General features: G+C 37.2%; 1 protein-coding gene across 3 annotated transcripts in view; it reads left to right on the top strand.

Annotated features, from left to right (window-relative positions):
- The window catches only part of LOC121322391 (rap1 GTPase-GDP dissociation stimulator 1-like), a 79,088-nt gene that overhangs the window by 14,465 nt on the left and 39,576 nt on the right, over nucleotides 1-25,047 (top strand). For 2 of the 3 annotated variants that reach the window (XM_041262289.1, XM_041262307.1), the window contains exons 2-4: nucleotides 9,485-9,595; nucleotides 17,810-17,932; nucleotides 24,763-24,888. In XM_041262289.1, the coding sequence (XP_041118223.1) occupies nucleotides 9,485-9,595; nucleotides 17,810-17,932; nucleotides 24,763-24,888 (360 nt within the window). The remainder of the gene's footprint in view (nucleotides 1-9,484; nucleotides 9,596-17,809; nucleotides 17,933-24,762; nucleotides 24,889-25,047) is intronic. The other variant, XM_041262298.1, reaches the window with a different exon arrangement.

Raw genomic sequence — 25,047 nt, 5'->3', positions numbered from 1 at the left:
CAGCATTTTGTGTTTTGACAATTACGGAGTAGTAAAAATGTAAATAAAGAATATTATGTTAAATCTTTCTGAGGTGTTGTTATTTTGATAGTTATTTTTATAAAGTTTTGAGGTTGAATATTTCAGTCCAGGTTTGATAGCACTTAAAAGATCCTGAAACACTCTTCATTACTAATATTTAAATCCAGAATAAATAGAATTCCAAATTTTACAAAAATCAGAGTTGAAGTATTTGTATTGAGGTTTTTTTAATTTCTAAATGCTGCATGTTTACAATTACCAAAATTATAGATTCAACAGCAAAAATGAAGTCACTGGCTTGCCAGAGCCTAAGAACCTTTTAATTACTAGGGGCTAGCAGGCACTGGCCTTAAAAAAAATAAATAAAAAATCTGCCTCGCTATGCTCAACACATGCTACTATTTTCTGCTTTCATAAACTTGGCATCTCTGTATGTGTTATTGAAAAATATATTGCATCAAGCTTTGGAAGCTGCCTCATGCAGTACAGTAGATAGTATACGCAGTTAAACCATCAAAGTTGTATGGATGCTTCATCGCCAATGACTAATTGAACACATTACATTAAAACTACACCTTTTGTGCGATATGCGATGGAAGATGCCATATATTTAATAACTGTTGAACTATTTCAGTCCCTTCGGGATTTAAATAATTATTTAGTTTTGTATTAACGGTTCTCCCTCAGAAATATAGTGTAAGTGAATTTACACTTTCAGGCAAAAGACAGTTATGGAAAAAACAAGTCAACAAAGCACAGAAATTGGTGAATTGGCTTGGTACTGCTTTGCTTGCTGTATCATAACAGGAAATCGGAAGGCATTCTAGTTCCAGAATTCAGCTGGGTTTTTATCCAGCTGGCCCATTTTAGTAGCTGCTTAGCTCATCCCTCTTTGCTGCTGGCCCTGCTGGTAGCCGGTTCTCCAAACATAGTGAAAGTCTGTCGTTGATGTATTTTGTATTATACAGTTCAGTTACTGTGGCTTTCACACTTCATGTTACATTAGCTCTGAAAAAAACAAAAACATTGGTCAGAACACAGTGTTGTCTCATGCTGTGAAGAGGGGCACAAGGCACAGCAGAAATGTTGAGTATTAGTATGTGTCATACCTTTTTAATTTTAAAAGCTGTATGAGCCTGGTCCCTGTGTTTATCTTGTTCGGGAATTAAGACTGCTGCAGTAGCTTATAGGCAACACCCAGACCATTTTAATTACTCAAAGATGTTACTGTTGCTGCTGAGTGAGCTACAGTACCACTGTGAGTAAACATTGTGTGACAAGCAGCTAAATCCCATACCCAAGAGACTTGGGTGACTAGATCTTACTATATCAGCATGGCATTTGGAGTGATGTGTAGCAGGCAGTGTACCGTAGCTTCATGGTGAGCTGGGAGACAGCTCTGTTGACAGTATATCGGCAGTAATCCCTGCAAGTATAATGTTTTTTTTTAGTCTTTGATGAAGGGAATCTTCATAATCAAGGTGATTTAAAAGTCCAAGCTTATTTACCTTTCAGTACATTCAGATGAGATGTGTTTCAGGCCTAGATTTTTTAACCTTTGTTTTTTTTTTTCTTTTTTTTTATATAGACCTGTCAGAAACTGAGAGACAGCCGACATGGGAGCAAGGCGGCAACAGCCATTTATTTTGACAACTGTCTAATAAAAAAAAAAACAGATTTTTTTTTTTCTAAAGGCACTTCTGCTTAAAGAGTGAGTAAGATAGCTGCAAATTGTACACTATCTTCAGGCACAGTAATAAGGAATGTCTGAACTAGGCTGCGTGGTGATCAGGATTAAAAGATTCCTTAAGTTATATTGTGTCCAGTTATACTGTGCTATATTAATGTATTTCACTTGGATTGATTTACAAACTAGGAAGTAGGAATAATTGTAGTGTAAAATAGTGACAGTCAGTTGTAGGTTTGTTTGTGTTTTATCTTTGGTCGGTAATTTTATGAAAAAATAAATCAGTTTTGGCTTGAGAAACTAGTGGTGGGACGAATATATTATTATTTTATTATTCGGATATTCATGTGGAAATTTAGAAACAGTCATTAAATGAAAAACGTTATTTTAAGTGGAGAGATTCTGAAGGAGTATATTTATTGCGTATGACATTTAAACAAAAAAATCTGAAAAACGACAAAAACACAGCACTTGATAATACTGCTGAGATTACGGCAGTACTTCAGACCTTTTCGTAACTAACAGACACCAACTGATAAAGAAATTTAAATGTATTAGCATTTCTTTCGCAGTAAGTGTTCAAGTGCCTTTATGGAATTTAAATAAACTCACCCTTGCATTGCTCACTTTGTAGTCCAACAGAAAATAATTTAAAGACAAAATCAGAAAAAAGGGTTTGTTTTTTTAAAGTTCAGTTTTTTTTTAATAAACAGAATTGCGTCCAGGAATTCTGCACTTACGCGGGCCGGCTTCTTTGTGACCGTGTTATCTGCTGCTCAAAAAACCCTCTCTGACAGTCAATGTTGCCCTTGCAAATTGGGACAGTGTTGTGAATTAACTACAAAACAAAGGATGCCAAATAGCAGTTCAAGTTAAATGTTGTTTTGTTTATTCCCGAAATAAGTAGTACATAAAGCTGACACTGCATTTTATTTATGTATTTTGTATTCCTTGCCATTGCCGTTTCTTCACAGTAAACAGTGTTCATAGGCACGTTTTCATAAACTAATAAGCTGAACAAACAAACGAAAACTGAAATTTAAACTTCAAACACTTCAAGTAAAACAAACGTGGAAATGGCGTTGTAAAATGAAGGTGAAAAAGCTCGCCTTTTTGCTTCTCCTTTATTACAATCCACATAACAGAAAGTCGCAACAAATATTTAATAGCATGCCTGGAATGTAGGTAGCAAAATGGTCTTACTCGGTAGCGGTTTATTCGACTAATAATTATGTATAAAAATAATTTTAAAAATAAACACCTACCTAGACTGAATATCCCAAAATGTCACATAGTGTGCCTGTATTTAAATCAGAAAGTATTGTTGAAACCACCTTGTGCTCAACTAAATAATGGAACTAATGCAATTCCTTGTCCAAATTTATTCAGCTTGATCCTTAAGTTCTACAAGAATGCAACCCTATCTGTCATCAAATCATCTGATGTTTCATCGGTGCAAATTAAGTGGTACAAAATTATCCTTGTGTCTTCAGTTGTTAACAGATTTCTGTAACAAACAAAGCATACACACATACATAAAAAAACCAAAAAAGTAACGTGTGCCACAATATCGTTGAATCCTGTATTGTGTGATCTTATTAATTATAAGGTTACAACCACAACTGAGCTGTTTTGAAAATGAAAGCCAATTCCAGCATGGTACCACTACATTTAAAAGATTCATGCAACTTGTTATACTAACTGGTTTGTTCATTAATATACATGCTCGCACCCTGCCTTTTCACTGCATTTTTAAAGGCTGTATAATTTTGAAAAATCGGATCAGTTTATGTATACAACTGTCAATTATATGTGAATTATTATACAAAAAGGGGGGAGGGGAACAGTAGACAAATAAAATTAGATCAAACAAAAAATTATAAAAAATAAGTAAAAAAATTGTATTTTACATAAGCAGATCAATTTACAATTAGCTGAACCCGTTTCTCTCCAACACCAGCTCCAGACTCAACAGTCTGAGATACAAGGTTTCAAACAGCAACCATAAAAAAAAAAAAAAAAAAAAAAAAAAGAAAAAAAGCAGCGTGGTTCCTTTGAGCCTCTGATCGCTGACCTCAAACGTCAGTGGAGGAAAAAAAATGAAACAACGTCATAGAGCAGGGGAAATTAACATGGACTTCAGTCAATAAATATACTTTAACTTGCAGTAGAAAATAAAGGAATTATCCTTCAGAATATTGCATAGATTCTACCCAACCAAAACAACCTTAGTAAGAATACACCCAAATATAGATAAACTTATTTTGTGGTGTTTTCGACGAAACCATTCCTCATTTATTTTTTGAATGCTGCTGTACCAAAGTGTTCTGGATTGATATGGAACATTTTATTTTTAGAGGAGTGCAGCTACATTTTAAACTCTCATTTAAAAGACACACTCTTTGGTTTACAAAATAAAAATATAATTTGATAGACATTATACATCTGTTATTATTAGCAAAATGTCATATACAAAGCTACATTTTAAAAGTATAAACCAGCCTTCATTTCCTTTGAAGAAACCAAATGTTATATCATTACTCTGAATAAAAAAAAGTAAAAAAAACTAAAAAAACTGTAAATACTTATAATGTATTTAATCCCTATAACCAGATTTTATGATATATACAAGCTTTATAAAGAATGTAACCCCTGCTGATGTAATACTTATTACATAATGTGTTCTAAAGCCCTCTTGATGTTAATTTCTGTTCCTAGTTTTGATGTATAAATGTGTGTTTTGTATGTCTGTTTTTTGCATAAAAAAACAAAAACAAAATGTTCACATCTTTGGCCACAAGTTTCATCATGTCGACATGAGAACCTCAGAAGTAAGAGGGTCTTTCTGTATTGTCACATCAACAAAAGAGAATGCTGTATAGTGCAGTGAAATGTAGGTGCGTCACTTCAAAGCTAATTCCATGAAACACAAGCTGGTAACACAGCTCCTAATCAAAGGAGAGATTTTTTGGTTATCAATCCTCATTGTAGACAAACAAAAGTTACACGCAGATTGTTTTAAATTCGCTTTGGATGTATCATAGCGCTGGCCATCGCTATCATTGAAGCACGCCGTAAATTAGGTCTGACAGCTGTGTCCCATCAAAGGTATTTTATCACTGTAACATAATGAAATTAGAACATCGACCACATATTATCTGTAAGAACTTCTCGATGATTAATCCTGAGTGAAAAAACGGCAATCCAGTGTTTATTTTTTTTAAATACATGTTTTTAATTGGGATGTAACTCTTACGTTAGGCAGCATTGAGCGAGCGTTTTTGAGGACGTAACAGTTACAGTAGGCCGCACAGAAGTGGTTAAGAGACCCAACATACTGTACATTATACTGTATTAACTGTGGTGTAAAATTAGCCTCTCTAGCCACAAGCTGCAGTTTTGACATAGAAACAGTCAATAATTACAAAGTGACCTCCAGCGCTTATGAATGCTGCAGCGGCTATAGTCAGTCGTAGCAACTACTGGAAGAGACGGACGGAGGAGAAAAAGATAGCTGATTGGTTTAAAACTTTGAAGCATCTTTTCAGTTGGCAACACTTGCTCTAGGTTGTTTTCTGTGTGCTCCCTGCATTCTTGTATTTTTAAAATTTCAACTTGGTTGTTAAGTATGGGAATAGGCCTAATACTGGGTACACAATGAAGATTCAAATAAAGTACATTTTTCATAGCAAATTTGAGAAATGCTGCACTTTTGAATGCCAAATTTTACCTGATGAATGTTAGTTTTGTAAACGGTCAGTCTGATTTTGCAAATGGGGCCAATCTATTAAGTTTTCAGCATTTAGTTAGAAAGAGATTCCTGTGCCTTGCATTGTGGCATGTTGGCTCTTAGTACTGTACTGCTGTTACTGTTGACATCTTCTACTTGCAAACTGCTCTAGTTGTCTTCAGCTCTAGTACAGAGTTGAATCTACCTAATTCCGTGCACCGTAATATCCTCAATTATTTCAGAGAGTTGTGCATATAGGACATGGAAAGATTTACACTTACAGTACTCTTGAGACAAGTCAGTGACCTCAGTACGTAACCCTTTGCCTCATCCTCTTAAAAATATCCACAAATGAGTTGGAAGAAAAACTGAAAAATAGGTTTTCAAACCTTTTGGCAGTAGAAGAGCATACAGTATGTAGGCCTATCTTTTACAACTCATTCAAAGCAGAAACTGAATATATTCTAGTTACTGAGACCGAAATAATGGCATGAAGAAAACACAAAGAAACAGTTGGTGCTGAAATGCATAACCATTTACTCAACTGCCATCAGTTGTGTCAAAACTCTTTTCAAAATGTCCGCTGTAGCGCACTGATAGAGTAAGGATTACTGCCCACATTGTCAAACACTAACACAGCAGTAATGGTCCATGATGTGGTACGGAGCAGAAAAGCCAGAGCATTCCAGCAATTATTTTATGGACAGCTGTCGAACCCCAGTGCACTAGAGCGGTCATTTGAAAGAAACACAAAAAAAAAAAGCTTTGAAACAGACTTTAAAGTTAGAAGTGTAAAACGTTGTCAGGATGTTAACAATAAAAAGAAAAATTACAGGTACGTTATGCAAACATGGTTTATATAACTTACCTGTAATTATGGAGAACTAAATACAGTACCCTGGAAGAATTTGCACTACATTACAGAAGGGGGTATTCTACACTAAATATAAAACATTCCAGTGTTTATCAACAAGAACAAGGTTCAGCACTGAAGGATAATGTTTACTGCATCTGTGGGTCTTTACTGCAGGCAGCTAAAGAATATCTTCCCAGAAGGAACTATGCAACCAATTGACATAATTTTATACGTGTTATTAAGATTTGCCTACTCTCCAGAGCCCAAGGTCATAGTCTACTTGTAGAAGTGCCTTTTTTGGGCCTCCCCCCCCCCCACCCCGAGCTCTGGCACCCCTAGCTGAAAATCACCTAATTTAAAGAGTGTTGGATTAAATTAATTGAGGTAGACCTGATTAGTTTGATCATTATACTGCAGCTGCTGTTTTTTGTTTTTTTTTTTTTAAATAAATGCATCTGTCTTGTAGTAGATCGATTGTGGTAATTTGCCACCATTTGTAAATGCATGGCTGAGATCTCTGGATATGATAATGCTTGAGACTGCTGTTTTTATGTTTTAACTTTCTAAAGCTCTTACAATTTTTCTGTCGTGTTAAAAACACAAAGTGCGCCAACGTTGTGCAGCTGTGCTCTTTTGATGCACAAACTTCTGTTTCTCATTCAGTCAAGATGGTTCATATGCATCATACACAAGGGAGGAGTTATACACAAAAAACACTCATTATCATATACGAGAGATTACAGTCTGACGTCATTTGACATCTCTAGCATTACTTAGAATAATGCATGTGTTTAGACATTGTAAATTGGGTAAAAAATAAATTGGGGGAGTGGGAAGAATACAGAAGTTTCTTTTAGAATATTTCTGCAGGATTTCGCGTACTGAAAGTTGCAGATATGCGGGAGCAACTTGGAAAATGCGTGATTTCCGCGATCTTGTGCTGAAGTTCAAGCCCTGTAAGCCATCAACATTCTTCTATTTAATACAACTCTTTTAGTATTGCTTTTAAAAGTATATTTCCATAAACATGCTTGGTATTACATATGTAGGGACAGATTTACTCCAGTATGCAATTTGTTGTTAACTCATAAATAAATGTAAATTTTTACAAAACTAAAGCCAAACAATTGCAAGTGTTATGCAATCAAGGTTGTCAAAGCACATTTCAAGTTATTTTGAAACACAATCATCTGTGAATCAAACTTAAAATCAGTCCACACAAGTACAGTTGTCCCACGTTATACTGCCCCACTTTAACACCACCTATGCATATCGCCAGCTATTCTCTCTGAACAAACGTCACCAATATAAAAACAGTGCTATTTGTACCCGTTATATCGCCACCCCACTATCCGCCAAACCCGCCAGCTTCCCAAGCCAAGCAAACGTAAATATAAGCATTGTAGTTTCCCTCATTGTAGAACCAGCAAAATAACAGAGTTATGCAGTTATCCTCCGACTCGCTTTACTAATTCGTTAACTGAACGTTCAAACCAATGTCATCAACAATCCCACTCCCAAAGCAAAACAGAAAGTACAACGTGGCGAGTCGACCCTACATTTAACACCTGAGCAAAAGAAAAAAATCTGCATGCATCTGAAAATAAGAAAGCAAGTCAGCAAGACATCGCAAATGTTTTCTCGCCTAAGTGAGGTATATACTGTTAATCAAAGGACAATTGGAGATATTGTAATGGATAAAAACAAATGGCTTACCTTGATGGAATGGGTCGATTTGTTTAACCTGAAAAAGGCTTAATGCAGTCTAAAATAAATGACTTTTATAAAACACAGTAAATGTTAAAAAAAGAATAAGGCAAGAGGTGTGTTTGTTTACATGCAAGTGTTGCACAAATGAAGGCTGACTTAAACTAAAGCATCCATTTTGTAAACAGCAGAACAGTTCAATAATATTGCTCAGTTCAGATTTTCTGAACAATTTTCTCAGCGAAAGGGTATCTGACGAATCATTACAAGTTCAAGGTAAATGCAGTCATGGTCAGCTACCACACAGTACAGCCTTCGTCGACTGGCACTATCGCTTAAGTAATTGGAATATTGGCTACTGTTCCAGCTTGTTGAAATGGGTAATCTGTTCAGCTGTACAATACAAAAGTATGCTTGATTACATAATTATAGAGCTCACATTTGCAAACAATTTAGTTATTCGCAAAAAAAAGATAATTTTACCGGGATGCTGCTTTCTTCAGCTCTAATCTAATGAAAGCTCAAGGAAGGAAGTGGGTTTCTTTTGAGCAAACTGTGCGTCTTCGCAGGAGCATTTAGCCTCTGTTAAAAGGGTTTGCTAGATTAAGACAGGTCCTGAAAAACATTTAAGTGCAAGTTGAGTGTGAAGATTGCATGCATCACCGCTTTCTTCTGGAACAAGTATTTAATTGATTTCGGAACTGTGGACATGTGATGCGTTTGTCACGTAACCTTGAAGCTTTGAATATACTAGAATATACTTTGTTTACTCTTTTTAATACACTTTTTTGTTATCCCTTTCAGTAGAGAATATACTACACAAAGCAATGCTGACTGAAATTGTGTCCTTCACCTCCCAATGATACCAGTGATGAGAGAGTAATGTGTGAAATGAAGAAAGCTGTTTAAAATGAAAAGCAATTTGAGTATCTTTTCCCTAGACTAAATTTGAATCTCATCGGAGACTGTTAAATACAGGGGTTCCCTGAATGGCTCATCTGTAAAAGGCATGACTGTGTGGTGTGCAGAGTGAGAGCATGTAGGGGTAGTGCTGGTTTGCGACCATTGGCCCTGAAGCTCACATGTATTGGGAGGTAAAAGCATAGTGGACTGCCTGTCCTCGCTAAAGCGACCCCTATTGGCCAGGCAACTAGTGAGTTTAGTGGACTTCTGTCTTAGTCTCTAGGGGCCACTAGTTCAATATCATCCACTTTTGATCTAATGCCTTGGCACTGGCACTGACCTTTAATTCTGTTCTGTTGAAAGTTTCGGTGGTGATATTTTTTTAAGCTAAAGAGTCATAGTGTCCAGCACCTTAAAATATAATTTTGTAATCTGAATCAGAATAATCAGAAGGTTTGATGTGCATGAAACTTTTCAATACACAAGCTACTTAGTGAAGGTGTTAACCTGTTACTGTAACTGCACGTCTAAATCTTAGTTTTTTGGGTAACTGATGTCTTTCTGTTTCCTGTCATCCAAGCAGATAACTTCTGTGAGGCCCTCAAGAAGCTGAAGCTAGCAGCAGCTGACAGCACAGAGGATAGCTTAGAGGGATGCCTTGACTGCCTGCTTAAAGCCTTGGCTCGCAACAGTAAGTAGGGCTTGTCAGCTCTTCATAGTCGGGCACGGATACATGGGAACTGTGACGTTAAAAGCTGTTGTAATTTTAAAAAAATAAATAAATAAGGTGGGGTCCTTAATTTGTTTTCCCAAAAATTGGTTTCTCCAGTGGTGACCGCCAGTACTGGTGTGCCATTCAGTGAGTTTCTGTAATGGAAGTCACCATTGCAGAGACTCATTTTTGGGGGTAAGAAAAAGAACCAGTGCAGTACATGCATGCCACCCAGATACTTAGGTATTTTTATTTATTTATTTATTTTTAAGAATGATTATCTATTCAGAAATACCAAGCTATTTAGTAAGAAAACAGTCAAATGAACTGTGATAAAACTGACAAAAAAGACCCCACCCCCACACCATCCAAATACCACAGGCAAGCACACATTTTTACTTTTTTGTTGGGCTAGGCTCAGTACCTAATAATAAATGAAGCTATGATAAACATCTGCTCTGACTCTGTAACACTAGAGTTGTTTACCCAACTGTGTCACTACTTTAACCACCAGCTGTTTTTTTCACATTATCTGATCAGGCATTTTCTATATTGTAATAAAATAAATTGGTACAATTTTTGATTTATGTGAACTTGTGTAGAGCAGCATTCAGTTCTACTGATTTTATAGAATGTCACACATTTCCGTTATTTATTTGTGTGGTACACACTCTGGGAGGCTACTTGAAATTGCTCATAAATAATTTTCAGTGCGTTTTCAATATCGGTGACTGTATGACAGCTGCTGGCCGGTGCCTCCCACATTAGTCTTGTTCCCAGGGCAAAGGAGGCAAGTCCATTGCAATATTTTATTACTGGATGTCGGGTATCTGCTACCCGTTGAATCATAATGAGCACATTTACTGGTAATGTCTGAAGAAATGAAAGTAAAAGTGTATGAAACTAATCGTGATTCTTTAAAGGAGGCCCATGTACTGTAACGTACACAGATGAAGTTTAACCTCTCTAAAGTCCGAGACAGACAGACAGGCGCGGTGTGGCACCGCTGGACATTTTCACGGTGCGATACCGCTAGTTGTACCAGGACACACAGGAGCGGTATACACTGCGTGGTACAGTAGTTGGCAGTACCACACCGTAGGCTATGTACTCAAATATAATTTACATATATGGCCAAAAGTTTTGCGTCACCTACTAGAATATTAGGATGCAGACATAATTTAAAAAAAAAAAAAAAAAAGTGTGAACATAATTTCGTTATTTTATTTTTTGTCATCGTGCAATCTAGAAACTTCAAAATAGTGTCTCAAAAGTCTGCCGGAAACTATAATAGTAGTGCAGTATTTCATGTTAGATTTCGAAATGTCACATTTTTCAATTTGTGGAAAACTACAAAGCGATATATAATTTCAGTATGTCAGCGTAGCATTAATAATTCTATAGGGCAAAACTTTTGGCCATAGCTGTAATGCCCCCCCGGTTTGTTTTTCAGTGTTATTTTTCTGTCATCTATATGCAGGTGTATGAAATGAGCGATCTGAGCTTAGCAAAGAAACATATAATACGTTGCTGACAGCAAGTATCCTACTGCTAAAGTGTTAAAAACTATAGCCTTTCATAGACAGTTATTTAGTAAAAATAGTAGTGAACTACAGAAATAATTAAAGGAAGGATGCTTATCAGGGGCGCTGTGTAAAATACTGACTTGCCTGTCCTTGTATGAAATATGGGAGGGATCAAACACTTCAGGGTGCTTGGACACCTCCGTAGACAACAGTTTCATTCATGATTTTTCCTGGCAAGCACGTGTTGTCAGTACTTGGCTGAGATTGGTTAATCCACCAACGGCACTGTACGGCAGCCAGAAAAAAAATCACTCTGGTTTTAGTTTGAGCGCTACCGTTCAGCGTCACCGCGGGACTAGTGGTATCGTCCCACGCTGACCTATCCAACACCATATGAAAGCAATGGCAGCGACAGGCGGCAAAATGCGTCGCGTGCCGTGCCTGTCTGTCTGTCTGTCCCAAGCTTTAAATATGATAAATTGTGATGGATTGCTACTTCAATGGGTGCATTTTCCTCCAAAAATGTAAATTTAATGTATACATAAATATATGTTTATATATGCAAACACACTTCTAGATTGAATTAGAATGTGAATTTGCCTTGTGAGCTAGGAAATATTCAGTAAAATGTCCTGTTTCATCACAATGTAATATAGCTAAGGAATAAATGTATATGAGTTGACAAGGTGGTGGTCAAAGTAAGTAGTTTCTTAAACATCCTCAGATTCTCACAAATCTATACGTAGAAACATACTTGACCTGCTTTCTGTTGGTAACTTGGCACCCACTTGATTTAAAGCCTGGTTTCCACCACCATAAATCCAAATGAGAATAGTCAAGCAAGACTCCTGTTGAAACGATGAGGGCTTACCCTTCAGCCATCCTGCAGTTTCATTAGGCATAAATATATTTATTGCATTTATATAGCGCTTTTTGTACAAAAGTATCGCAAAGCACTGTACAATACATAGCAGAAAAAAAGAACAAACCACAATACATTTGTATAGCATGTGACACATACAATTACAAATAGTCAGACCATTTAAATAACAGTATACACATAATACAAAAGCAGCAATTTTAAAGTTACATTAAAATCTTCTAAGATGGGGGCTCCCGAGTGACGCATCCAGTAAAGGCGCTCTGCAAGAGTACAGGATGTGCCCTATATAGGCTGGACGTCGCCCGTTCGAGTCTGGGCTATTCCACAGCTGACCGTGGATGGGAGTTCACAGGAGGCGGCGCTTATTTTTATTTGGCTGAGCGTTGCGGGGGGAGGGAGTGGGGGGGGTGAGGTTTAGGTCGGCAAGGGTGTCCTCGGCTCACCGCGCACCAGCGACCCTTGTAGTCTGGCAGGGTGCCTCCAGGCTTGCCCAGGAGCTGCGTTGTCCTCTGACGCTGTAGACATTTCTGAGTCAACATAAACGCCTAGGTCTTTTTCATAGATTCCTTGTTCAATTTCAGTATCTCCGATATGATATTTATAATGCACATTTTTATTGCCTGCGTGCAGTACCTTACACTTCAAGATAGGTGAAGCCTTCCTGTGTGCACCACGTTTTCAGCCATGCATTTAGATTAATTATTTTCAGCTGTCCGTGTGATCCTTTGCAATGTGCCGGCAGTATCCCAGAAAATACCACAATTTTGGTCTTGTCTTTTAATTTCCTTCCTAGCTCTCTGAATTTGTTTTGCAGGGATTTTGGTCTGTCTCTTCCAATGTTGTTTGTACCAACAACTACTACCGGGTCCTATCCCGTTCGTTCTAGGAGGCTGTCCACATTCAGTGATGTGCGTGACAGAGGCTCCTGGAAGGCAGCACGTTGTTGTTGTAAGGGGGTCCAAACTGCACTGAACTTACTGTGTTTCTTAGTATGGAGTCCCCAACAATTATGACCTCCCTTCTTTTTGCTATCTGGCCACCACTGTTAATAGGGTGCTGGATGTTGTTCCTTTCATTCTCTTGATGTTGCTTTTGATCATTAAATTTTGAAGTGGCTCAAATTTGTTGGATGTTTTGATTTCTGGTGGTTGTGTTTGACCAAATTTCTTTTTTCCTTGCTTCTGCCTACCTGAACCCAGCTGTTTTGACCTTCTTCTATCTCCCTGGTGGCTTTCAGTCTGTTAGGGGTGCAGACTTCCAAGAATTGTGGGTGTGCCAGGTTCTCAAGATCCTGTTGCTGTCTCATTTATTGTAGCTCCATTTCTAGCATACTTACTAGTTTAAGCAAGTCCTGGAAATGAATATGGTAGATATTGCATTACTTTACCTTGACTTGCTGTGTGGCAGCTAGGGTTTTTTTTTTTTTTTTTTTTTTTTGCAGTTATTCTAACTCATGCATTAATCTCAAAGTTGAAGCTTGTCTGCTCTCATAGCACTGGGCAGGACAGGACTTTATTCAGACCAGGTTCATAACTATTTCTGATTGAACCTAGAAAGCTTAGTTAAAAGTTTCAATCAAATATTTCAAACAAGGTCGTGGGCTTGAAGAGCCAAAAGGAAGTACCACTAAACCATTCAGATTGTCCTGAAAGGCCTAATTGGACTGTTCATCTAGTTTGTGTCACTGCTGTTCACAGTACACTCACTCAGTGAAGACAGAATGGAGCCTTTTGGGCACCAGGGGATGTTTTGGTGATTTGATCAAATTAAAGTTCCAATTTGTTTTGTGTGTTTGCTATTACAGCCAGCAGTAAAGCAAATGCAAACTATATTAGCTCAGAATAAACTATACTTCTATTGCCAGTGACAACAATTAGTAGAACTGATCATTAACTAAATAGAAATTTAGATTCCTTTTAAATGTGCTCTGCACTGATTTATTGTGCCATCATCCTCACGATGCTGCTTACATTTCATTCATTTGGTTTAATTAAGAGTGTAACAAAAGCCAGGGGTTTGAGTTGTGGATGCAGTTGAAAATCTAGTGCTTTTGTTTCTGTGTCTGCAACAACCTGACCAAAGACAAGTGAATATGAGCATGGGAGTCTGTCACAGCTAGGCAAGACCGTTGCTAGGCAAATTTGCCGCCCTAGGCAAAGCCTTGCATGGCACCATATCAGTTAGGTAATGGTTTTTGATTCAGCTTGTGTTTTGCAATTGCTTGGTGTGGTCGTATATAACATGGTTTCTGTTTTGAAAAATGCACAGATTTTAGATTGGGTATCCCACGGTATATGGGATTTTTAAATGACTTTTTCATAACTTCAGTAACGTCATCTTCTTTTTAAACTGTAATATGAAACACAATTTACTCGTTAAAAATATATCTTTTGACAAAAGCATGAATGTTTCTTTGATATTGCAAATTAGCTTTATCTTGCTTAACTATTCTACAGAAGAACATAACACTAGGGAAATATCCAACCATTTTAAAACGGTAGGTTGTGAGGCAGATACTAATGTTAGAATAAGCTAAGCACACATTGTGGATCACAATTTAACAGGAATCTGTGCAGTCAAATGATCTAATAATGCATTGGGGAAACAAAAGTTCATCTAACCTGAAAACAGAACTAATTAAGAACAATATTATAAAAAAAAAACACTGCCAATGTACCGTACATTTTGAAAATACAAACTTGTACAGACACTTCACAGAAAGGGCAACACAACATTGTCACACCAACTACTACCTTCCCCAATACTAATTACACACAGCACTGTAATTAATCTAACGTCATGCGTTTAGAATACTTGCACCAATCCATACCTCCTTTTCTTTTTTCTTAAGGGTAAGCACGAAGGCAGCAGATACACAAACACGAAATACAGCACTTCACAAGTTTATCATTATTATTAATACATTTCTCAGTTGTAATTGAAAAACACGAATGTCTTATCACGGATCAGTTGAATAATCCTATACACCTGTGTGTTAATGCATTGATGATAATGGGCTTGTAAACCTAAACTGTCTCAGCCTGTCCCAGTGTTACGTCAAAATAGTATCTTCTCGGTGACACGGAGCCGTCTGGTCACCCCGTAATAACTACATAAGTAGAAAGATTTTAATGTGATGACAGTAGTTTAGCTCATCATTTTGAAAATGTACAGCTGAATTCAGCTCATGCCCAGGTTGAGTTCCATTTAAAAATGATTCTCCAATCTATTTGCAGGTTAGTTATATGGCCAGTGTCATGTGATCGGCAATATTCAGGTTTTTTTTTTTTTTTTTTTTTAATTATTGATTGATTGATTTGGGACTTCAGAGATTGGAATTGAACACATTTTATTAGCATTGGTATACTGTCAAATTACCGTAAATTCAAATGAGCTGAAATTATTAACTTAACAATTCTTGTTTTGATTGCAAATATGAATGCCTGTCTAGTGGCTTACTTCTTGAAACTTTGCGTCTCCATTACAGATGAAGTTAATTCAGTCATAAAGCAATTTTCTCTAGAACAGTAGATAGAGCGAACTCAATTTAGCGATCGATCACTCCATACCTGCTGATTCCTTGCTTTAATTTTGCTGCCCTCAGCCTTGTTTGGCCCTGTTGTTAAGAAATGTTAGGAATATCAACAAAAAAGTGAAGCGTGCTGAAGTTCCTTATCTGGGAGCTGTACAGTAATGGCATTGGGTCATTCAGGGGTCAGGTTACTGCTGGGAGAGTTTGTCTAAAAACACATTACACCTGTACAAAAACGGCGAAGTTAGGTGATTTCAAAATGTGATATCTAAAAAAAGCAGCTAACAAAGAATCGGTCCTGTAAAGGTGGTATGTACAGCAAGATCGGCTTTTAAAAAAAAAAAAAAAAAATTGAAATTAAATACTCAGTTTGGTTAAACTTGGACCCCAATTTTTACTGTATTAGGAACTAGTTGCAAGATGAATAAAAAAAAAAAAAGTGGGGGCCTATGAACAGAGTTGGAGTAACTCGCTACTTAAGTAACACGTTACTGTAATAATATTACTTCTGTCAATAACGAGGTAATATAATGCATTACATTATTGTTTTTTTCTTTTTTTAACCCCAACGCACCAGACTGCTCTGATGTCGATGCCTCACCTACAATGACGAGATCTCTTCCAGGATGTCTCATTGCAATAATAACCCATGGGGCAATCAAATCAGTCTTTCTGAGCTATTTCATTGAATAAGGCTAGTTACCAGGAACAAAAAAGTTCCTACATGCCAACTTTGATGATACACTTCAGAAACACAGGAAACATGTCTACCACCACATATTTTGAAGTTTAATAGGTTTTGAAGTAATAAGTTTTATGTGTTTGTTTGCTTGCTTGCTTACACAGTGGTGGGCACGTTTATTGCATCACCTCATCATTTTTAAGTTTTACTGCTTTATAGTTTGTTTTTCTATAGACTTTTTTTGTTGATGTCATTGTTGATCTGTTATTCATGGTTTTATTGAATTCTACTGTTTGTGTGCTTTTCTCTTCATAATGCAAAACTGTTGAAAGTCTGGAAATATACAGTACATTGCTTATATGCCAAAAATGAAATGTACTTACACTACAAAAATTGTAAAAACCTGTTTAATGCATTCAATAAATGGATTACCAGGCATATACAGTACTTAAAAGGTAAACAATAGTCACAACTGTTTCATAGGACAAGTGAAAAGAAAGAAATAGAAATATAACAAGTAATATAACGCAGTACATTTTTTTTATTATTAATTTATAAGTAGGCTTGCTATTATTCGATAATTTTATTATTTTTATTTTTTTTTTGCCAAATCGACTTAATATCGACGCTTTATTTTTTAAAGAATTTACCAGGTTTTTTTTCAGTCTCTTTTTCCATTCAAGCAGAGAATGGGTGAAACTTTTTTTCTGCCATTGAGTGATGACTCATTTAGCAAAACCTCTATCATATTGAACATTCAACAAAACCATGGTTAACAACATTCTAATTGAAATAACGTTTGGTTACAGTGGAGCTATACCTATAGATAAAGATCCTACACACATTTAAAAATGGTCTCAAATAAACCGCAGAATCTGCAGCATATAAATATGTATTTGTTACAAAGACGGCTGGAGTGGGGGACGTCAGACCAGAAACAGGAACAGAGAAATAAACAAAGAGATAGAGTTTTGGGGAAGCTGAGCACTTCCTTGCACTCAGCATTTAATAAATGAACAGAGAGTAAATAAAAAGGTTGTAACAAATACAGCACATGGCACGTGAGGCCAAAATAAACAGACAAACAAAACGGACTAACAGACAAACACGGCGAGTCAAAACAACGGTTATATTTTACTTTGTTTAGTTTTCTCGTTTTTACTTCTCTCCTCTTCACACCCATTCTCCACTCACTGAACACACAACCCGAGTGGGTGAAAACATGCAGCTTTTATGCAGCTGTACGGAGACTCGATTGAAAATCAGTCATTCAATTGGAGTCGTGGTACAACTGCACGTGAATTAATAAAGTGCAATTCCCCGTGCTCACATATTATTACATTTTACTTGCACATGAAGTGCTGTGCAATCCTCGTGCCTAAATACAAATATACATTTTAAACACTTTGTGTTACACAAACCCATGTATATCCCGTGTAAAAATGACTATACACCAACATTAACACTGTCTGAACGTTTTCTTGTGAGGAGTCATAGGGGACTGTGTCTTTGTTGAGGCATCTCCTGTTTACTCACAGTAACAGTCGTTTTGTGGTTCCTTTTCTTTCAGATGCTGAAGCCAGTGAAAAAATCCAAGAAAATGGGCTCCTCCAGGTGTTCCCTGGCCTACTGGCGCCACATTCTTCTTGTGCACCAAAAGTAGCTAACATTATAGCTGAAGTAGCCAAAAATGGTGAGGAACTTTCTCTGCTGAGACATCCTTCAGTTTTCCTCCTACCACTTGTCAGCATTGTTTTTTGTTTGTTTAATTGCATTACATTTAAGTTCTACTTTGTGGTCTTTTGTTGTAATTTTTATTGTTCTATTTCATGTTGCATTGTGCATTTTGGTTCCCCCTTATTATATTGTTATGAATATTGTTTATGTTGTCCTCATCTACTTTCCTCATGTCCATTAGCAGTGTTCTAGTCCCACTCTATCCAACAGAACTCTATGAATGAAAACAGCACATGAAGATATTTTTCCATTGGGGTGGGGGGGGTGTTACAAGGGGGTTATGAAATGACCACAGCACAAGCCTGCCCACTGCTTTACTGTTTATGTAATTCTTGTTTAAACTGTTTAACTACATTAAGATGGATTTCTCAGCATTTCGTTCTTCTTTGAATCATTAGTATTCGATCCAGACATTTATTTGAGAACAGCTGTCAAGGGGGTGGGGAACACAAACAGACAAAATAAAGATGTACAAAACTTCATCACTAAAATGTTCATTTATTAATTGGGAGCATAAAATAAACTGTTCTTTGGATCTTCCTCGCCTGACTGTGGACCAGATGGCACTTGGCTGAGCAACAGAAGGCAGTGATATTGTTAGCATTTAGCATGTTTGTTTTTGATGTTTTGGAGAGGACAGGAGCTGTCTTTTTCATGTGCCATTTTTATTCGCAATCAGAACTGTGCAGTACACATAGACTGTCCATTACAATCCCAGTGGAGTGCAGGCTTGTTACTGACTTGCCAGCACATTATAATATCAGCACGTACAAAATAAGTGTTGTTTTTGTTTTATAATAGTAACAATCTCCTCTTAATGTAGTCCTTTCACCATAGGTAAATGGCAAAGCAGGCATAACTCTACATTATTCCTCAACTAACTTACTGCAGTTGAAGCAAAGGCTGAAATCCACAGGGACATTGGGTTTATTGGGACAATTGTCAAATATGGACCTTCATTTTAATCCAAAACATCAAATGTCTATTAGAGGTGCCGAAATATATTGGTATTTTTCAATGCTGCATCCTTGGCATTGCTTCAAGTATATCTATTTGAATGGTTAAAAACAATCCTTAGTTTCAAAGTAGCGTGCCCTTTATAAATGAGCTGAAAGCAGCAATCCCAGGGTAATAAATTGTTTTCTTAATAGCTTACAAAGCACAGCTGCAGTCTGATTGCTAACTGGTTTTTGAGACTTGGCAAGAACAATGAAGTGGCTTTATCTCGCCCTTAAACACCTGGCTTGAGCCTCAATTAAAATGGGCAAGTTTCTGGAACCAGACTGTACTTCTACAGTAAATTACTTCATTTTCAAACTAGGGATGCAAGTCGGTTAAGATTATTATTATTATTTTGTTCCCCCCAACTGTGATAAATAAGCGTAATACAGTGTGATTGCATCACTCATACTAATGTATTATACGATTAGACACAATGTAGAAAGTATAAAATAATGTATTAAGAGACATTCAGCTATAATTTTCCTGGCATTCTCCATCGCGTCATTCTGTCGTCGCGCTCAGTTCTAAGTGGCAAACCATGTCCGAGTAGAACTGCAGCTCAAGGTTTTCGAAATTGCAATTATTTAATCAATGTGTTGGCTTCAAAGTGACTGGGTGTTTGGCAGCATTTTAAAATAGTTTCTGATGAGGAAACACGTCTAATTTAAAATGTCACCCAGATTTATGTTGGCAAAAACACAGGCCTTCCCCCCAAAAATCATATGCAAAGTTCTCGTTTAGTATACTGGTTTATTCTAGCCCATTTACCGTCATGCAAATAAGTATGGGTAAAGCACTTATACTTGAACTAAATCAGTGTGCTGATTTTTAGAATGCAGCAGCAAAATAATCAGACAAATTAAACAAATGTAAATACATGCCCAGTAAATGAATCTGTCTTAATAAAAATAAACTGACCTGCTCACAGAAGCATCTGATTTAAAGCAGCTTCCAGATATGTGTCCGCAGTAACCCTTTCACATTTTTTTTTTTTTACAGTTTCACACTGGTTCAGGATATCAACTAACATTTTCTTTTCGTTCAGTACTTTTGTATTAGGCTGTAGCGTATTTTATTAAATTTGTTAACAGACGCAACAGACTCAAAAACTTACAGCTTCAGCTTTTCATTTGTTAGGATGCATTTATTTTATTTTTTTTAACAAAATGGGTTAATTTACACAGGCCAAGTGTGTGTGTATGCCTGCTAGTACTAGCACCAGCATCTTTCATCATAAAACCTGAACATCCAGGCTAAATATGAAGCTGCAGTTATCCCTTCTGAGAGCAGGTCAATCAATTAAGTTGTGTCATAACTTTAGATTTATGCTGCCATATTGAAATTATTAAGGAATGTGTGATAAGAACCGACTACATGCAGCAAAGTGTACGATGAGCTCCTGAAAATGCCTCCAGCTTAGTGCTGAGACTGACGCCTCTTTTTCATTGTACAAAACAAAATTTGATTTTATCTTTTGTTGGTATTGTTGTGTTTGGAATTTTATGCATATATGACAGTTTCAGTTCAGTTTTGGTATGGGAAAATCATAACCGTTGCATCCCTCATAACCGTTGCATCGTGAAATAGTTACTGGGCTTCCTGCAGTATCAAGATTTCAATTTGTTTATCCCACCATGTACTAGTCTGAAGGAAAAGCATGATAAAAAGTGGCATGCCACCACAATCGATACTGGCTGTCATGTAGTGTTGTACAAGTAACATAAAAGCACGTGGTTTCATTTGTATCTTGCTTCTTGACATATACCCACTGTAAAATGGTTTCTCGAGAGGGTCGCAGAGACTCCGTGTAAGAACAGAAGGTGGTCTTTAAGGCTGCATTGGTCTAGTATGGAGTTAGTCGCAAGGATGGAGATAAGTTATCAAAGGTGATCAAAATGATAGGAGAAGATATTTAAGATAAATACCTATTCTAGAAAAGGTAAATACCTATATATGAAATTCAGCAACTAAAGTTTTTGTAACGTGGTTTGCAGTCGAGAAAATTGAGACAAAAACTTTGAGTTAGCATGGTCTATCAGGTAAACAAAAACTCCTGTTTTAATTTACTTTGCATCTTGCATAAACTGCCATCTAGTTCCCATGGATACCGTACAAGACCCAACAAGAGCAGAGAGATAGAGAAGAAAAATCTGAGCCTATAATAATTATCCTCAAGTTTCGAGCAGCATCCCAAAGACATGCAACCTTATCAACAGCCATTAATACAAGTGTTGGGAACAATCTGCAAGCAAGAGGTGTAGAAAACCTGGAGAATTCTCATAGATTAATAGTGTGGATTGTTTCTACTCTTACATTTTAAACAGAATTTCACAGCTGAGGTTGTTTATGACTAGTTCAGGATTTAGGATTGTTTAGGTGATTGGTGTTTGGGTGAAAACAAGAGGTTCCCATCACTAGATAAAAGCCAATGTCTGATCCAAGGACAGGGCATTGACAGACAGTAACACAAAGTGCAAGTAATGCTTCTGTAATTATTGCAGAGATCAGGGTATTCAAATCTACCTATTGTGCTGTTGTGAGTAGGAGTTTCAAATCTCCTTTAACCCTCCTTCTCTGCGTGGATTATGTGGATGTTGGAAAGATTGTTAATAAAAGGTTAACCATGTTTTTTTTTTTTTTTTTTTTTGTAATTATGTTTTTATTGAACAAGTTTATACAAAAAAGACAACAAATATTGAAGTGAACAATCACTGTCCAACCCCACCTCACCCCACCCCCCTCCCTCACATGAGCCTTAAATTATTAAAAGAGGAAACCTGGAGTCATCATTCAAGAGAAAGAGGCAGGGTCCTGTGGGAAGTGCCTCCCAATAAGAGAGTCAAGGGAGTCGGCTACCGGTCTCCACCTGTCCGGACAGTCCCACAGCACATGTATCAAGGTTCCGGGGATCCCCAGGATAAACAGATCACAAAATGGATGGGGGGGCTAGCCCCATACAATGCCTCTTGTGAGGCGTGTATATATAGGTTCTGTGACAGATTTTGTATGTATAAACTGATGGTTAGGATTCTTTGACGCTCCAAAAATATTTTCCCACACCGCTTCCAATCTATAGTTCCAACCCACTGTGCTAGATCTTTGTCCCATAGCTTTGGAACAGAAAGAAGAGCAGGGGAGTGTGCTGCGAGATGCATATACATGCGGGAGACCATGCCCTTGCCCCCAGGACTCAATCCACTACCAGATGACAAATTAAGTTAGGACCCCAGGGAACCCCATATGTTTTCAATGCAGATCTTACTCTAAAATAGAAGAACAGAGTAGTATTGTGAATATTAAAATGAGAAACAAGGTCCTGTAATTCTAGGATAGCCTCATGACCTGCTACATCATCTAACGCTAGTATGCCTCTCCGGGAGACAAAGTAAAGGGTCTACCACCAGAGAAAAGATTAGAATTATTCCAAATGGGCAAGTGTCTGTGCCATTTGACCTTAAGACCCAAGAATTTTTTCCACTACAACAAATGCTTGCAAAGTATACGTGATTATGGGGCCAAAGAGTAGAGAGCACTTTCTGTAAGTGAGACCAGAGAACAATACATTGTGTAGCTGGTGATGTTAATTCCTGCTCTATTTATTTCCATGAAGAATGCACAGCTGAGTTCATCCAATAGTTTAGTGCCTGTAGTTGAAAAGACAAGCGATACCATTTAAAGTTTGGGCAAGCCCAACCGCCTGGTGGCTTGTTACATTGTAATACAGACCACTTAATAGAGGGCGTTGCCATTCCAGACAAACTTTCTCAATAAAGAGTTGAGTTTTAACCAATAGTTTCTCGGTGGAGGCTGTGGGAGCATTGAGATAATAAAATTAATACACAGGAGGGTGTTCGTTTTAATTGAGGCAATGTGAGCAGGAACTGATGCTGGTAGTAACGTCCATCTGCTTAAGTCACTCTCAATCTTTTTTAGTACATTCGTATAATTATTTTTGGTAGTTGCAGAAATGGAGGGACGTATCTCATTTTTCCAGCTTCAGCAATAACGTCCAGTAAGCAACGAATATCATCAGAAGCTAATCGAGCGTTAATAAAACCAGTTTGATCAGGGTTAATTAGACCATTAATAACCATCTCCGAACGAAGTGCAATTGCGCAAGCATAAATTTTTATATCCATGTTTATTAAGGAAATTAGACAATATGCTTGCACATTCCTTTTCAGGTTTAGGGAGCACTGTAATTAACGCAGTATTACAATCTTGATGGAAGCAGCATTTTGCAAGGGCAGAATTTTTGTTGGATTAACAGATAGGGCCCAGTATATCCCACAATGTTAAATACAACTAAACTAGCAAACCATCAATTCTGGGAATGCACCCTTTTTTTTTTTTTTTTTTTTTTAGCTGATTTCACGGCTTGATACAATTTGTCTAATTAAATTGGAGAATCTAGCTGCTCGGTCTCCTCTGGAGAGATATTGGGAAGGTTCAAGTTTTGCAAGAAAGCTTGCTATGACTCAGGAGAGGACCGTTTTTCGGAAGAGTACAAATTAACAAAAAAGGATCAAAATGTTTTGTTAATATCATTTGGACTAGAAACAAGACTGTTTACAGGGGATTTAATCGATTTGATATTGAGTCTACTTTCCTGACGTTTTAGAGTTAGAGCAAGCAGGCAGGCTCGGTCAGTTATACTTTTGTTTAGTGATATGCATAAGAAACTCAACTCATTGTCTTAATAGGTTGTTCATTCTGCCTTTTCGGCTGTTAAGTTTGACATATCTACTGTAATCAGATTTCAGAGCCTGTTCCAGTTTACTGCAACTCATCTCTAACTGGGAGATCAAATGCAGAGGAGAACTAAATCGTATTGTCACGCACAAAACCTTTGACCACGGCCTAAACCAGCGCTGGATACGACACCAAATCTTTGTTCATATTAATAAATTCTGTCAGTTTTGGTTTAAGCTGTTAGAGAAATTCATGGTTCTGGAGAAGCGCAGTATTAAACCTCCTCCTGGATGGTTTGCCCTGGATAGTAGAGAAGTTAAAGACAGTTAAAACTGCATTATGATGAAAGGATATAATCAATCCATTAAAATGTTGGAATGCTTTAGAGGCTGAAGTTTGTGCGTTAGTGTACAAATATTGGATTTATGTAGTTTACAATCAAAGCATGTGTTTATATCAGCCGCAATAACCAGCGTATACTCTGCCAACAATAATAACTTTTTGATAAGCCACGGAAAGAATATAGGGTCGAATGTGGTTGCCGCGTATATACTAACAAACACCACATTTTTACCTTGGATAGAGGCACAGCAGAAATCTGACTGTTTGATCAGAGCTGTCTCTCAGTTGTTACATTTTATATTTCCTTTCATCAGTATTAACACTCCCTTTGTTCGTGACCCATCCCCAGAAGAAAATATTAGTTTATAACAATTCATTTGAAGTCAGAGTGTATTCTTGGGCATTAAATGTGTTTCCTGTAGTAACGCTACATCAATTTTTTCCTGCACAGGGAATCCAGACCGTGTATGTTTATGTGGCGAATTCAACCCTCTAACGTTAAGGGACAGTAACGTAATATTAACCATTATCAAAACACTCCAAGCACAATGAGAGAAGCTGAAATACTCGAATCCAGGCACAAGATGTAAAAGTGCAAGAACATTTAAGGTCAAACAGATAAAACAAAAGGCACATGTATTTACCCCCGCCCCCCAGCACCTCCCAAATACCCCTGAAAGGTTAACCATGTTAGCTGAGAATGACTAACAAAGAGCAACGTGTTTTAACGAAATGTCTGCACTGTTCCAGAATCCATGCGGAGCCCTTGTGTGGAAGCCGGATTGATCCCGCCCTTGGTGGAACTGCTACATTGCAAAGATCAGGAGGTGCTGCTACAAACTGGCCGGGCCCTGGGGAACATCTGCTACGATAGCCGTAAGTAGTCAACAGAAAACAAAGTCTAGTTGGCCTGCATTAATTCAAACAACAAGCTACCCTACCACCTGTTTACATCTAAACATATTTGTTTGTTTTTTTATATATATATATATATATATATATATATAGTGCTTTTGAAATGTTTTGTTTGTCACA

The sequence above is a fragment of the Polyodon spathula genome, chromosome 1, assembly GCF_017654505.1.
Source record: "Polyodon spathula isolate WHYD16114869_AA chromosome 1, ASM1765450v1, whole genome shotgun sequence".
Lineage (NCBI taxonomy): Eukaryota > Metazoa > Chordata > Actinopteri > Acipenseriformes > Polyodontidae > Polyodon > Polyodon spathula.
This window is presented reverse-complemented; position numbering and strand designations above follow the sequence as displayed.